This window comes from Takifugu rubripes, chromosome 1, assembly GCF_901000725.2.
Source record: "Takifugu rubripes chromosome 1, fTakRub1.2, whole genome shotgun sequence".
NCBI classification, from domain to species: Eukaryota; Metazoa; Chordata; class Actinopteri; order Tetraodontiformes; family Tetraodontidae; genus Takifugu; species Takifugu rubripes.
In genome coordinates this window covers 5128711-5144558 of record NC_042285.1, presented here as the reverse complement: position 1 = coordinate 5144558, position 15848 = coordinate 5128711, and the positions used below count along the sequence as shown (strand labels likewise).

The 15848-nt window shown below is 44.8% G+C and overlaps 1 protein-coding gene across 3 annotated transcripts in view; it reads left to right on the top strand.

Annotated features, from left to right (window-relative positions):
* Positions 1-15848, top strand: part of LOC101066176 (adenosine kinase) — an 82971-nt gene that overhangs the window by 621 nt on the left and 66502 nt on the right. For 2 of the 3 annotated variants that reach the window (XM_011620974.2, XM_011620935.2), the window contains exons 2-4: positions 1601-1675; positions 1759-1812; positions 11633-11711. In XM_011620974.2, the coding sequence (XP_011619276.2) occupies positions 1601-1675; positions 1759-1812; positions 11633-11711 (208 nt within the window). Of the gene's footprint in view, positions 1-190; positions 863-1600; positions 1676-1758; positions 1813-11632; positions 11712-15848 lie in introns of those variants that run through there. The other variant, XM_003961181.3, reaches the window with a different exon arrangement.

Below are 15848 nucleotides of genomic sequence, written 5' to 3'. Positions count from 1 at the left end.
GGGAGGGAAAGGTGTGCGAGACACGTTTTAAGGTGGTGTCCTAAAGTACTTAGCGTGTTTTGATTCAGCCAGCGTTCGTCATTACAGCCTGTTGTCTGTAAAAATGCAAATAATAATACTACTTGATTATCGCTGACACGGGTCTTGTGTCTTGTTGACACTTTGCATATGGTGCTGCGTTCGAATGACTGTAGGAAAACTTGATTGCGAAAACTTAGTGCTATAGAATAAACACAAGGCCAAAGGTAATTTCTTGCCTTTTAAAAAACTTCTTAGCGAAATATTTTGTTCCAGTAGCATCAGAAATAGTAATATACTGTAGTATATACGATTGGAAATATAAGAAGTGTTATTAAGGCTTAGTTGGTTTTAAAAAAAAGTTATTCTTAGTACACAATTGAAAGCTAGTTGTGTGGGTGTGTAGGAATAACGAGTATTACGTGTAGTTCTAGTGAAGCCAAAGTTCTCAGTCATCCCATTCATAATAGCTGTCAGTAATTGAGTTGTGTCAAAAATCATGTTTATGTTCGGTTGCACTTACAGGACCTGGTATTTTCCATGTGTGCTTGGGACCACAAAAAAAAGGGTTACTTATTAAAACGTAAACGCTGCTGCCATCTACCATGGTTATGGTTTACCCACTGGTAATCAAACGCAGCATAAAAGACTCTACATAATTGGACGATCTGTTTCCAATCATATTTGTAGAATGGCCAAATGCCCGCCCCTTTTATTCAACAGCCAATCAGCGTTGAGCAGTGTAGTTCCTGGACTGAAGAAGCACATTGCTTTGACAGAAGCAATCTGGTTATTAATTGTTCATTAGTTTAACTTGCTTTCCTGATATAATGCCAACCGCAAGGTAAGATAATTGTCCCGTGATGTCTCCAGGGTAACTGTTTTTAAAATCTGTAATTACTAACGTGTTCACAATATGGCTAGTTTATATGATCTATTAAAAGTACTCTGAAAAGTATTTTTGAACTGTTTTTGGCTTATGTTTTAGGATACCTTCAGTGACTGGATTATCTTGTTCATCCCAAAGTGCAACATACAATAATACATTTAAAAAAACAAATTCTGTGAAAGTGATAATAAATTTAAAAAATGCTAGAGTCTTAAGAAAATTGCACCACATTGTGTGAAAACTATCAGGGTTGGACTTTGGGCACTGTGGTATCTTACAGAAAAGAATTTAAGATTACTAGGTCAAGGTATGGGGCGTTTAATGCAATGCCAGCAAGTCTTTATAGTATATGAGTATAAGTATGCATTACCATAAACCTTTTAAATAAAACATTAAAGCACTGCCAGGGCAATTGCAGCTTTTTAATCCAGCTAATGTGTTGGAATATGTGCATACCTATTGAGTGAAGTACTTCTGCACTGTTTTGCTGAGTTCTGAGACATGATTTCTTAATGTGAAGTCATATGTTTGCAATTGTGCAATGTTTCTGCAGCAGGGTTTGTGCAAATGCAGCTTTAGGCCTCATCAGCGTCTCAGATTTTAGAAACAGAAACATGACTTCCACTACAAACTTCTAAGCCTGACCCTTTTGTGGCAAGTTGAATGAGCCCCCCAATGTTTGTCTTCTCACAGTGAAAACACACTCTTCGGGATGGGAAATCCCTTGCTGGATATTTCAGCTGTTGTGGACAAAGATTTCCTGGACAAGTAAGTCAAAACCACACGTCTGTGTGCACGCGTTCTTTTACTTTCCCTCTGCCTCCTTACGATTCCCTTTTCTTTTCCCAAAGATTCGGACTGAAGCCCAATGACCAGATCCTGGCTGAAGATAAGCACAAAGCCTTGTGAGTCGAAACGTCACACCCAACGCAAACCGTTAAAACTATGTGGAACCAAATAGGGGATCCGCTGGCCAATCACAGCCGCCGCTCCTATCCTGACACTTTAGCTGCCCTCAAAATAACCAAGTTATAAATGGCCTATAATATTCCTATTCCCAATCTGGGAATTTACAAGTGCTAGTACATTCACACCTATATATGGTTTCCATGCTGTTAGAGTAGCAAAAAAGTAAACAGAGGAGCTGCAGACAATGTTGTCCTGTCCTGTTTTCCTTGTCTACATTAGACGTAGATGCACGAAGAATGTTATGTCCTTCTTCCTGGTTGGAATTCCTATTCGCAGCCCGAGAAGCACTGAAAACAGTCACAATTAAAACAAATCAAAGCCTTAATTACATTTTGACCTCTTTTTGTTCTTTAATCTAGTGCAGATGGCGTTGTCCCTGCGAATTTATTTGTTTTTATCTATTTTTGTGCCAAAAAAGAGACTTCACCATCTGTAAGACAGCTGCCGGTGAAAGATGATTCACCTTCACAGAAGGAAACTCCTATTCTGTGTTTGAAACGTGCAAATATTCGTTTTAATCCATCCCAATAGAGGAAAGATGAGAACCAAGAGTGTTTGTTTGCTGTAGTAACACTCACTTTTGAGAATAATCTGCAGCCCTTACCAATGTGTTGAAGTGTCAAAAGTCCCCAGTGGGGGTGTCTGACCGCCACTGTGACCTGTGTGCACCCTTTCATGCCAGAAATTCTGCACTGATACTGTATCTTAGAAAGGCCTCTTCACGTTAACTGCTGTTGTAAATTCCAAGAGATAAGTGTATAATGTAAAACACATTGTCTTACAGTTAACTAATATTTTTTGACAGTATGACATTTTTTTTTTACAGTTTACCATATTTTTTCCCCATTTTTAAAAGTATTACAGAGCTCAGAAAGGGAGCTTGGGGATCATTTTTTCTTCACGATGATGAAGATGGTGCTGCTCTAGAAGTGGTCTATCTGCTAACTAATTCTTTGGTTAACTTTTTTTAATTTCTATTTTGTGTATAGCTACTTCTTTAATCATATATCAGCTCATCTCATTTTTGTATTTAGTACAACGATGTGACATAAAGGTATAAAACATGAAAGATTAACTTGATCCGTTGTTGCCCTATAGTTGGCCGCTGTAGTCTTTGTTATGATTTTGGCGGACGCCATTAAAGAGGAATTGATGTTGAGTGTCACCAGGCTGCACTATAAGAACACGTCAGGTCATTAAGTGATCTGGGTCTTGACAATCGTCTACCTTATCAGGTCTTATTATACTTGATAAAGGGGCACGTGTGACTGGGTGCCGGCGGCGGCACAAAGCCGCATCATCAGCAGTGTTGTTCTCCACCAACACAAAGGCTGCGGTGTTATCTTTCGCCCCACAGATGCCATTCCCTCCACATTCTGTACAAGGCCAGGGCAGGATTAACATGTGGCTTTGGTGGTTTATTGCCAGCACAATGCATTTCAATGCACGTCTCTTCACGGTACCACTCAAACCCCACAATCGCGTCCGTTGGTTGGTACCGACCACACTAGCGTTACATTTAGTAGTCCACTCCAGTCTTGAGATGAGCAGCACCGTAGTGGAAGAACTTGATTTAGGCGATGTCAAACCTAACGGACTTACTTTGGCTAACGCTATCGCTGCACAACTGAAGCTACATCGTAATGCACTTTTTTTTTTCCTCCCTCCATCGTCCTGGTTGGAGAGGGATCATTGGATGCAGCACACTGTGGCCAAGGCCGAATTCAATTATCTAGTCACAGCAGCGCCCATGTAATCCTGTTGTGGAATAGAAATTACCTGCTGGAAAAAGCTATCAACATCCCTGTTAGTATTGGCTGCGTACTCATTGGTGTTTGCGTGCCTGTGATGTTTGAATCCATTTTACTTCACTGAGCATTTCCTCTGTTCTGTGCTGTACTTCAAAAGGGTTTTTGTTACTTTTTAGGATGAATACTGAGATGAAAACTGTCAGATCTCAGTTGCTTTTGTAATCTATACAACAAAAGTGAAGCTGACTAAATTGTGGAGGTTTGAAGGATGTTGTAATTGACTTGGTGAAAAGTGTTCTGAGAATAATCAGAAAATCCTGAAAACATCTTTGTTTTGTATTTGTGCTCAGTGTTTTTAACCACAATGGCGCAGACAGTTGGTTGAACTCCCTGCATATTTGTGGTCTGTGTTGACATTTTTGCTGTTGGAAAAACAGACAAGGAGCACAAATATACCTAGTAATCAAACAAATTCATCAATCATTTGTAGATTCGATTTATTAATGCTCCATAGTTCAACTGTGTTTTTCGTTTGCCCTTTAAAATTGGCTACTGAGAGGAAACTGACAGCCGAAAGAACTTTATTTGACTTCTTCAGTGCAGAGCAGCACTGTTCCATCCCTCAGAGGGAGATACAATCAGATGTGATGCAGTTTGCTGAATGTTTTGTAGTGACTGCTGCCATCATGTGGCTCAATTTAAGTACCTGTGACCTATTTAAATCCTCAATGATTCAATTATTTGGCTTCTATGTTTTTAAGTGAGCTGAAAATCTATACATCCATTTAGAAGACAACTTGCATGTTTTAATGTGATTACTGATAAAGAATTTTATTGATTTATTTCGCCAGTACAGGTTGAAATTCTCCCTGTCGAAACTTTCTCCACTGTCCTGCTGTACGTTGAATGCCCAGCAGGGGGCGGCAGTAGTCTTCTGCGTTTACCCCCCCCAAGGACTTTATGCTGGCAACAAAATGTCAACGTAATTAAAACACACCTATTTATGCAGGAGATTAAAATGTGGACAAGTAGACATTTTATTCCAGGATGAGGAGGCATTACAGCTTGTTTAGAATGTGCAGCATTTTATAACATGGCGCCTACCCAAACCCTCTTGGGCTTGTTAACCACATTATATGAGAGCTAATGATTATTAGTGTGTCAAATGAGTGAATCCTTGTAACAGGGAGCGTATTGTCACCTCAAAGAGGGAGGAGGAAGGGAGGGGGGGCATCAGATGGCTTCTGAATATTAGTCTCGTTCAAACATTTGTTTTATGACTCCCTCTGTCCAATCATAATTAATTGTTTACTTTCTCATCTCTGGTTGATGGCGTGACTCTTTTCAGAGGTTGTTTGCTCACAGCAATTAAGTTCATCAGTGCTCGTCCTCCCTCCTCCCCCCCCGATCCTCTCCCCCACGTCCCTTTCTCCCTTTCTCTATGCTAAATGCAGATTAGCAGCGTCACAATCACATCCAGAATGAGAGTAAACTCCTCATTATGCCGTGTGACCCTCTGCTGCATGAATAATTCAGAGTTGCAGCGTTAGTAGCTGGCTGTTATTAGCATTCCGGATGGCGAGGGAGGGGGTGGGGGTAGAGGGGGTCGGGTGGCTCATATCACTGACAGGGCTGACTCAGGGGGATCAGCTCTGGATTGAGACACACATCACACACACACATCATCACACAACACGGGAGATCAGTGGAGGTGCCTCTCTACTCACACACCCCGCTGTCTGTGTACATCTTACACACCCCTGCTGCTGCCGTGCAGCTCAATCTGCTTACTGGGAGGAAAACAACAAAGGCCCCTCTCGCAGAGTACATGCTAAACGCTCCGTGTGTGTTTGTGTGTGATTGATTCTGCTCTGTAAACACACTTGACTCCATGCCTCCATTTTATTATTATTTATTAAAAACAGTGCTAAGCAAAAAAATATGAGCGCTAGAAGGGATCCAGGTGTACTACAGAGAACCCCCCCCCCCATCTCACACACACCCCCACCCTGTGTTTGTGTGTGCTCACATGCAAGCATGCGTGCAGAAGCTGCATGTGCTTGCCATGGTGCCACTTCACTGGATGCACTCATGCTTGACTGAGTGTGTAGACACATAAAGCCCCCCCCCCTTTCTTTTCCCGGTTTTGATGCTGATGCTGAGCGCTGTACTACAGTACTTGATCCCAACTCCTTCATCCCACCGGGGGGTCCGAGCATCCGGCTCCCCATTCTGTCGAGGTTAAAGGCCCCAGACCTGCGTCTACCAGGCGTCCTCCAGAGGAGAGATTAATGGCACTTCTCTCTTCATTGAGACATCGGAAGCATGTTAACCCGACAGCCGTGCACTGCTCGCGATGTTTTATTGATATGCACGAATCTGGCAGGTTGAGGGGGCTCACATGAATCTGACATGCTCACTCCAGCCGTACTCATGCATATGTGGATCAGGGCTCTTTGAATTATGATAGATGAAAACTTTTCAAGCGAGGTGGGGGGGTGAATGGCCGTACGCGCAGGTGAGCTTTGGTAACGGTGACAGATCCCCGTTGAAACACGCGCTGCATCATGAGAAATGGCTGATGCAATCATAATTACAGCTCACCACGGCTGCTGCTGCAAATGCCCTCCCCTTTGTTGACAGCAGGTGGTGCCAGAGGGAAACGCCACCAATCAAAGAGAGTGTCACAAACATCATCGAAATCCCTGCGCCTGCACCCCCACCTCCTCTTCCTCCCTGCCCTCCAACTCCCCCCGTTAAAGACCGTTTTATAATTAAAAATGTGGGCGTCTCAGCCAGTGCATACAGCGCGCTCAGTTCAGAATACCCTGCTCACGGCTATTTTTAGTCATCTTTGATTCCCGGCAGCCACACAGGAAAAGCCACTGTGTAGCTACATGTAGTTAGCATATTATCTCTACTGATCATTTCACTGCACCTAAGCTGCAAGGGAGTAGAGATGGGAGGCCAGGCTGGTGAGCAGGCACACTCCCCGTGTGTTTTAAAGTTCGCACTGGGCCATATGGTGCCCACAGTAGGGGGTGTTGGTGGAATTATTCACATGGAGCCCTCTGAATCACCAAGATCCTGGTATCAACCTCCATGATAAGGGGAATATCTCGCAGGCTTTGTGCTTGGGCTTTAAATCTCAAATCTCAGGAGAACACCAGAAGCCCTCCCCCGTCCTTGCTTACACACGCACTGTCTTCCCACTGGCTTCCTCAACGTGTCCCTAGTTCGCTCTCTTTTATGTCCTCTCACACTCACTCACTCACACTCCTTTTCCCACATCCACACAGTACCGTGTGACAAATGGCGCCACGGTCTGCAGCGCGAAGCCAAAAACCTGTGACATTTTCGAGGAAATATTAAGAACTCGTCCTCCATGACCAGATTTTGCCCCCGCCGCCTAATCCCTGAGCGTAGCCTAATTAAGTACAAACGGGCAGTGCTCGGTTAATGCCAGCAAATGGGACGTTGCTGCTGCTGCTGGTTCAGATGATTATTAAAGGGCTGCGCATTTGTTGCCTCTGCATTCTAATGCAATTACTCACCCATTATGACCGTGGAATTGTGCAGTCATACAAACATATTAGCCTTCTCGGGGAGTGTTTGCACCCCCGGATGTACCTGCTCAAAGGCACCATCATCATGCTTTTTTTTGCAGATCAATTATTAGCAGATGTCAGAGGACACTAATGTCTTGTTGGACACAACACGCATCTCATCCTTTGCCATCGCACGCTAATGTTCCCATCACAAAACTAGCCTATTCATCTCATTTTCTTCACCGATTGCCTCAGAAGCAGCTTGTAAAGACACATCTGGCTCTGGTGGGGAATGCAAGCAAGGTAGAAGATAATTATTGATTGGAAATAAGAAAAGATAAGGCTCAACCTTGAGGAGCCGGGCGATAGCGCCTGGAACAGAATAATTAATGGGCCTGTCTTGTGTTGCGACAAGCTTTCACACCGAGAGGAGCGTATTGATTTTAAACAGATAAACTGCGTAACCTGTTGTGAAGGGTTTGACAAACAATTTAATTGGGGGAGAAAATACGGCAATATTCCTCGCCCTTTCCATCTCCCTTTCATCACGTCCCCGAGCTGTTTTTCCATCGCCTGACCTATGGAAACAATTATTGTGCATCGGATTGGTGCAGCCTCTACAGAGGAAGTGTGGTGTGGGATGCACACACTGATTGGAGAATCTAATCAATGGTGGAACCTGTCCACTCCAGATGCCTCTGTTGAAACTGGGATTACCGAAGCCTTTCAGCAGCCCCCCCCCACCGCTCGTGTCGGAAGGAGGGAAAGATGGATCTGCCTGGTTAAATGGACCTACCTGCTATGGCTGAGGCAGAGATAATTTACTGTTCCTATACAAGCCTCCTCTGTCCTAATTCCCCGAGGAGAGCAGCAAAGCAGTCCCAGTCCTCTCACTTCTTCCCTTGGCCTCTGCTGATTAGCAATAGGGGCTGTTTGATCACGTTTCCCCGCCCGTCCTTGTGATTTGTAAGCTGTTTAAACGCGAACGAGGCAATTAAATAAGGACAAACGGAGTGGAGTGTGCGCCACGGTGATCATTAGCGACGAATTACCCCGGTGTGCACTCAAACGTTCCGAAGGACTTTCGCACGGGCCCGCTCCCGAGGATCCTGATCCAATCTAGCTATTGATTAACAGAGACTTGTTCTTCCTGTGAAATCACTCATCCAGGATTTTAGGGCACTCATCCGGTCTTATCGAGATAGGCTAACATCAAAGGCGAATGAAGAGGGATCGGGTAAATGGGCTCGCCTTGCCCTCCACGTAAGAGACTTAGAGGAGCAAATCTTGAATTATTGCCTCATGTAAATAATCTACTTGGCTCTTTTTTTTTCGTGGGGGGCACTCATGAGTCACTTGTGGCAGAGAACACTCGTAGTCCTCTGGAAGCTCTCATATTTCCTTTGATGGGAAACAACGGCGGGGGCTCCATCCCCAGGAATGTAAACAACACCATGTTCCCAACTTGTGTGATCTCCCCCAACAATTTGGCTGTGTTAAGCCACAGATATGTAGGTATTAGTTCTAAAGGGGGCTGTTCATATCCTCTTTCCATCCAGTAGCCTGTATCTGTTAATTTGGCTTAAACCCAGAGAAGAAGTGGCTCCACTAGGGATTTGAAGCTAAATTGAAAAATAGTACCTTTTATTAAGGAGTGGCGTTTTAATCAGAGTGTCAGGGGCGATCTCTTGTACGCTATCCATACATTAGTGGGAGGCTTTGCGTACTTGGAATTTCTCTGCTGTTGAACAACATCAGTGGGTTTTTTTTTTGTTTTTTTTAAAGAAGAGGTTAGTGGGCTGAGGACATTTTGTTCAGAACAATTTATTTTTCTCTGCTCCCTCCTAGCACTGCATGAGATTACACCACAGTAGACGGGGAGGGATTTTCTCTTCCTAAATGGCCAAGGGGGCCGTTTACGGTGTCACCACTATGGGATCACATGATGTTTGAGGGTGTAAAGGTCTCGAGGCAGCTGCTCCTTTTCGGTTGGGATTTTCAAGGCGTCCAAGAGCAGGGCCCCATGCTGTCTGCACTGAAAGGTGGAGCAAATACTTCTAGGAAGGGAAGGGGGGGAAGGGGTGCAGAAATCCTTGGAAGCTGTGGGTCCATTTGAAATCGGCTCTGGAGTCCCTCGGCTGCCTTCATGTTATAAACACCCACAGTGCTCAAATTCCTCCTTTGTCAAGGAGTCATAACAGGTGTCTCGGGAAGATTTTTTTTTTTTTCCTGCAGTTAGCATATTTTCCACTTGCATGGAAAGTTTTTGTTGCGAACATTCTGCCCTGGGCAGACAACTCTGCCTGAAGACATGATATGCAGACTTTTCTTTGAAGCAGCTAAGGTTACTTTCACACTTGCTCAAAACTCAGCCATGCCTAGTTAAACCTAGTTTTGCTCAAATATTGAGCCCCTTCTGGCTCCCGTGTTGGTAATCCACGATGCATATGTATTACTCCTGTCCACAGTAAGCAAACGCAACAGACAAATTCCAGGTTGACATTCTATCCTCCCCAAAAATGTTCAACCCTGACCTAACCTGGGTGTATTTATTTTTCTAAGGAAAATGCATTGCATCTCTCTGACAAAGCCTTTAAATAACACAAATCCCCCAGGAGTGCGCTCTAGCATTTCCCCATCAACCCCTCTTACCCACTTAATTAAAGTAGGTCTTGCATATAAAGCCAGGGGGACTGGAAGACTGCACCTTGAACTATTTTCATGTCATTGAAGTACCCCCCCCCCCCATGTTCCAATACAGTTGTGAAACAGACAAACCTCAGATTACAAAAAAAACCTCCCAAAGTCGGCGATTCATCTTATTGCAGACGGGTCGATTTCTATAGCTGGGTGGATGGCGTTGTGTCGCCGGGCTCCCTGGCGATGGTTTGCATATACGGTGTGTGTGTGTGTGTGTGTGTGTGTGTGTGTGTGATGTCGAAGCTCCCACCGCATCACCCAGCTTTGCATCAGAGCGGTGCCGCGATTGATGTTGGAAATGGCAGCACGATGGGAAAAACACGGAAACGAAAGAAACGGCAGGCCCGAGGGACTTCCCCTGGTTTACCTTTCAAAACTCAGCAATTGTTTACTTCCCATTCCCCACTGTCATCTTTAGGGTTTTTTTTTGACTCGCCGTGTTTAGTCTGTTACAGTCTTTTCTAAACTTTACTGTACGGTTCAGGCATCAAAGGTTTAATCAGATGTGCTCTCTTCATAAACAACTTTTCTGGCTTGGAGATTTTCTTTGTACACAAATCTATTATACAGCTTGTTTTGGGTTTTTTCCTGTTGTTCTGAAACCACCACCTATACAATACAAAATATCCCCGCCAAGCGGGAGACGAATAGGATCTTTTTCACGTCTCCCTGTGAGGAAACATTTCCCACGTTTCAAAAACGGCGTTCCCTGTTCACGTTGTTTTAATTCGGCAGAGTTAACCACAGCCATGTGCGGACAAAGTTAGGTTTTTATTGTTTGTTTTGTTTTTTTCCCACCTTTATCAAGCTGACATTCAAACCCTAATAGGTTCAAGTATCGCATTTAACAAATTCCAGGGCTTCGCATCTTTTTTTCATTTTAAAATCCTTAGCGTGAACTGCTTTCACCTGGAACGTCACATGCGCACGCAGCACCAACGCTAACGTATTCCCCTCCTTCTACGTTCTCCATTAGCATGTGGAGAAATCCTCGCAGGAATTCAAAATAATACAATAATCGGCACTGGGCTCTAAGAAAGTGGAGCACGACTGAGGTTTTCTGCACATGTCGGACGGATCATTTGTTGCTTTAACAATCCAAATGATGTTGAAAAGCTTTGCAGTCTCTGCCCAGTTATGATAAAGAATAGTCAAAATAACAGCTTTGTGCTCCAGCCCAGGCCCAGCAGACCTCTAGTACAGTAGTCACTATTTAGTCCGACCAGAAATGAACGTTGTGAAACACTTAGGATAAAAAAAAAAAGCGATTTGATGTTGACATTTAGACTTGTCTACATTACAGGCTGTTATTGTTGCTCGCAAATTAAACAAGCAGAATGATATATTTTCTAAACTGTCCTACTTTTTAAATCATTTTTTTATGATAATCCACTGAACAAAGCTGCTCTATCACGGTTGTAATTGCATTGCAAGACTGGATTTTTATTTCCAAATGCCACAAATTGCATTCGGCATCTGCAGTCGCTCTGCAACAAAAGCCCAAAACTGCCTCCTCCCGAGGGAGGGTTTAACTCTTAACGAATGTACTACACCTGCATCATTAAGTGATCTTAGAACTCCAATATGTTGAAGAAATTACTTTTACATGCAAGCCCTTTCTCCTCTGGCTGGTGCGATCTAGCGCTCGTTTTCCTGTTGTATGTCAGCGTTGCCGGTGGTTACGGCTGGTGTTAAGACTGAGATACCAACGGCTGTTCATGGGGCTTATTTTTGTCTCGCTTTTTTCTTCGTTTCAGGTTCGACGAAATCGTCAAGAAGAGCAATGTCGAATATCACGCCGGTGGTTCCACGCAGAACTCTGTGAAAATTGCTCAGGTTGGTCTTGTCCTGCCCCGCCAGGGTATACATCTGTATGCCTGTAACTCTAGATTTGTCAGGCTGGCAGCCCTGGGAATAGAGAGCGTAGCTGCACAGCATGTTGACACATTACAGTTTTAGGTGTTGTGAATTCATCAGAGCTGTCATGGAAGGAGAAAGGCGGGGAAGATTCATAATATTTGCAGTGTTATCCAGCCGCCCTAATTTCCTCAGACGTATCAAACATCAATTAGAGAGAATTACAAGCAGATGCAATTCAATGTCACGACAAATTACGTTCAACAAATGACGATCTTCGCGGCGGCTGCTCAGATCGCAGCGCTCGTCCAGCTCCGAATGGCTAACCCAAGTGCGAAAATAAGTTATGGAATCCTTTGTTTCAAGTGGCCGCACGAAGTGTGTTTGCCTCGTAGTGATTAGCTGCTGATAAGGGTTTGGTCTGTTTGCAGTAAACAAAGAAAAAGCATCCTGCTGAGACGGAATTCTCTTCCAAGGAGGAACGAGAGCAAGAACTAATTGAGAGGCTGATGTTTGTGAAAGAGCCGGCTCTTTCTTGTGTGTGGGTTTTTCGTTCATAACATTTAAGTAAACTGTGTGCGGTTGGTATTTGTGCACACGCGCTCGTGTGTGTTAGGTGAGAGGGAGGAAATGAGAGCAGAGAGGCCTTCAGGAAAGCACCATCTTAATGCTTTTGAGACAGTAAGCAGCCATTAAAAAGATACTCAGAGCAGTACACCTCCATGCAAACACTCTTTAATTATCAGGATAAGAAGCTTTAACATAAACCTCAGGTGCTCTCAGACATTAGGTGCCAACTTCATTTTATTCATTTGGATAACAACTTGCGTTTTTATATCTCGTGTGCTTTTTGAAGGAGCGTTTCAAAAGGAAACCACGAGCTCGGTTTTCTGTTCATCGGCGACGGCCTTGAAGTCGGTCCATGGCAACGTTCTCGACAGCGTCTTCTTTTCTTGTCGTCGTGTGAGCCGGAGGATTTATCTCGCGCCGACAAAGACCTTGACAATGTCGTTTATTAATTGCAAATTGTGAAATCAGATGAAGAGGCTTACAACTGACACTCAGCGTTCAGACTTAACAATTGTGTTTTATAATGGCAAACTCCAGTTAGATGTAATCCTGCTGCATTTATTTGGACATTTACCCCGTTATCACCCCGACTGGGGTGATAACAGCTGTTTTCATCCCCTACCTGGAAGTCTCTTAACTGTTTATGTCAATATGTCTTGATGGACCGACTTTTCCCACATTTCACTTTCAGGCGACGGTGTTCTTTTATGAAAAATGTATAATGCATAACCGCCTCCCAGAATATTACATTGTAGCACTTGCAATATGGGAAACTTCAAGCCCCGCTGCATTGTGGAAGTCAAGCCTTCAAACAGGAATGATATGCACTGCAGTAGTGAATCCACATCAAAGAACATGGTGACTAAATGAGATGCTCGAGCCAGCGCAGGTTTGCTCAGGAGCAGCCTCGCTGCTGGAGGAGAGCGAGGCGCGTTCTGAGGCTTTGCAGAGGAATCACTGCACATGCTGGGAAAACCCAGGATGTGGGAGGATCAATGCCTTTGCATGTAGACGGCGCACTTTCCTCGAGAAAAGCACCCGCTTCATTGGAGGCTGTAATAGGTTAAATACTGCCGCTTCATCCCAGTTAAGATTTCTGCACTATCAAGGAAAAACCTAAAGCTCCAGTTTAAGCAGATGCAGAATCAATGGTAATTGGATTTAGTCAAATGAAAATTGACCGAGCCGGAGCTTAGATGGATAAGTATTGTTTCCTCTTAAACACCGCCTGCCCGCTCTTTGATCAAAATCAGCTTTCACAGCGTTCGCCAGTCGATGGCTGGTTCCACTCCGCTCTGGTGTGGTTGTTTCATTTCATTTGTTTCATTTCCCATGGATTATTACTGGAGTTGGTCGTTCACAACTGAAATTTTGACAAACAAACTCCGCAGGTCGAGCCGTCACCACGTTTGCGCAGTCTTCGCCGCCTTCCCGACTAAGCCGCCGCTTTTGTTCGGATTGACTCGGTGGAGTTGCCAGCTTGTACTTTATGCAGACCTTTGATTCCGAAGATGAAAAAAAAAGAAGCAGCCTCCCTTGCCCAGGCTCTAACAAACACCATGCCCTGAAGGTGCATCCGACATAAAGGCTTCACCTTGTGGATGTTGCACGGCTCTAAGGTAGCACAACCCAGTCCAGCCCTGCTTGCTCTCGCACAGCCTCACATATCAAAGAGCCTCTTCTCTGATGCGCTGCGGCAAGGTAACAACCACCATTCCACTGCAATTTGACAAATATTGTCGCATTTCCGAGCAGGTTCGGTGCGGCGGGGCACGCGTGGTGATTATCACAGGTGGGGGGAGTCAATCGACTGGAGGGCGGCATCGAGAAGCACAGTCAATTCATTTAGACAGAACATCAAAGTACTCCAACAGCTCCTTAGGGTCCAGAGATTGAAGCGGGAGCAGAGACAGGCTCATAGGGAGTTATTGCTGCTGCCGGGGAAGTGGATCCTACCCCGAGTGCCTGGCGTTAACCACGCTTTCTCATTATGATCCTCACAAGGCAACAGCAACGACCTGTCTTTGCACGGCAAATCCCTCATTTCCATTCAATGGAAGGGTATATTTTTACGCTGCCAGCTGCAAATGTATCAGAATAACTGAGCACGTTCATTGTTTTAATTTAGAGTTCACGCTGGGCAGGTCATCAATCCGCCGCGGTGGCTTTTGAAAAGTCTCCCCTCTCTGTTATGGTTATGATGCCTGTTTAACATTTCCTCAGACTTGGTCAATCACGGACAGGGTGAGTGGGGCCCTCGCTTGGATGTCGGCTCTGCGCTCTTAATTGGAAACGCATGTGCGCCACGCTGTTGAAAGTTTCTTTATTAAAAAAAAAAGAAAAAAAAAAAGGGCCTCACGAGTTGACTTTGAAAAAGGTCCTGACGAGCTCAAATCGCGAAGGGAGACACTTAAAACTGGGTTCGCTCTGTCACCGAAGACGTTGACTTATTTCTCGGGCCCAAAATATTCCATGACCTAATGTTTGGCTTTTACAGCTCATTTTGTTAAATAAATAAAGAACAGCAACTTGCCTCCATCGGAATGGGCTAAATGAAGAAATGCCTACGTCTGGTTCCACTTAGCGAAAAGAGGACAGCTGAGGAGAAAGAGTGGAGCTTTTGTATTCAAACTGAGTTGCTAAATCTTTAGCGAGCTGCCGCGTGCATTCATAATTTCACTGTTTCTTCTATATTTGATGCTTATATCCAACGTTGTCTTTAGCGGTGGGAACACATTCTTTGTCTGCACAGGGCGTTTGAGTCATTTGTTCATAACGTCATTTGTTCATTCAGTCATTTGTCATTTACGTAAGAGCTTTTCAAATTTTTGATCACCTCGCCAGTTGGTTCGTGGATCTCGGCACAGCTGCGCCGCAACGAGCATGTTAATGACCGATTTAAAAACCTGAGCCTCGGTGGGCTTTTGAGTTCCTCGGTGCAGAAATCAAACCGCTCAAGTATGCGGCTGTTGTTAAAGCAAAAGCCTCTTGTTTGTTTTAAGACAGGTTAATTGCAGAACCACTGTTAGCACCCACTCTGAGCTGTTTTATGGCGCCGGGACCATGCGGTTTCCTTCCCTTTATTAAGCGGTGGAAGGTCGCCGTCTGTTAAGCTCCTTGTGAGAGGCGAATGAAACCAAATGGATTTTTTTTGCGCCCCTTTTTCTTTGCCATTTCCACTCGCTCTCGACATTCCAGGTGTGTAGAGTGTGAACCCGGAGGGAGGAGGGGGGGCCGCCATTGTTTTTCTCGGCACAAGCGGAGGAAGCGGAGAACGCCTCATTCGCTTTGATGAGCGACGTGTTCATGCGTGGGCTCCACTGTCACCCGCCATGAGGCAGCTGTGAAGTCGCAGCTCACTTCTGTGGCGCCATTTCCTCAATGATGAAGTGGAGAGAGCTCTGTCCACATCCCACTCGTCTTCGCCCACATTTACATGTGAACCCGCCCCCCCCCCCCGACACCTCAGCAGTATTGTGACCGCATGTCACGCAGCGGTATCGGCAAGCATCGCCTTTTGTGCTCTGCGTCCGCGACAGGAAAGCA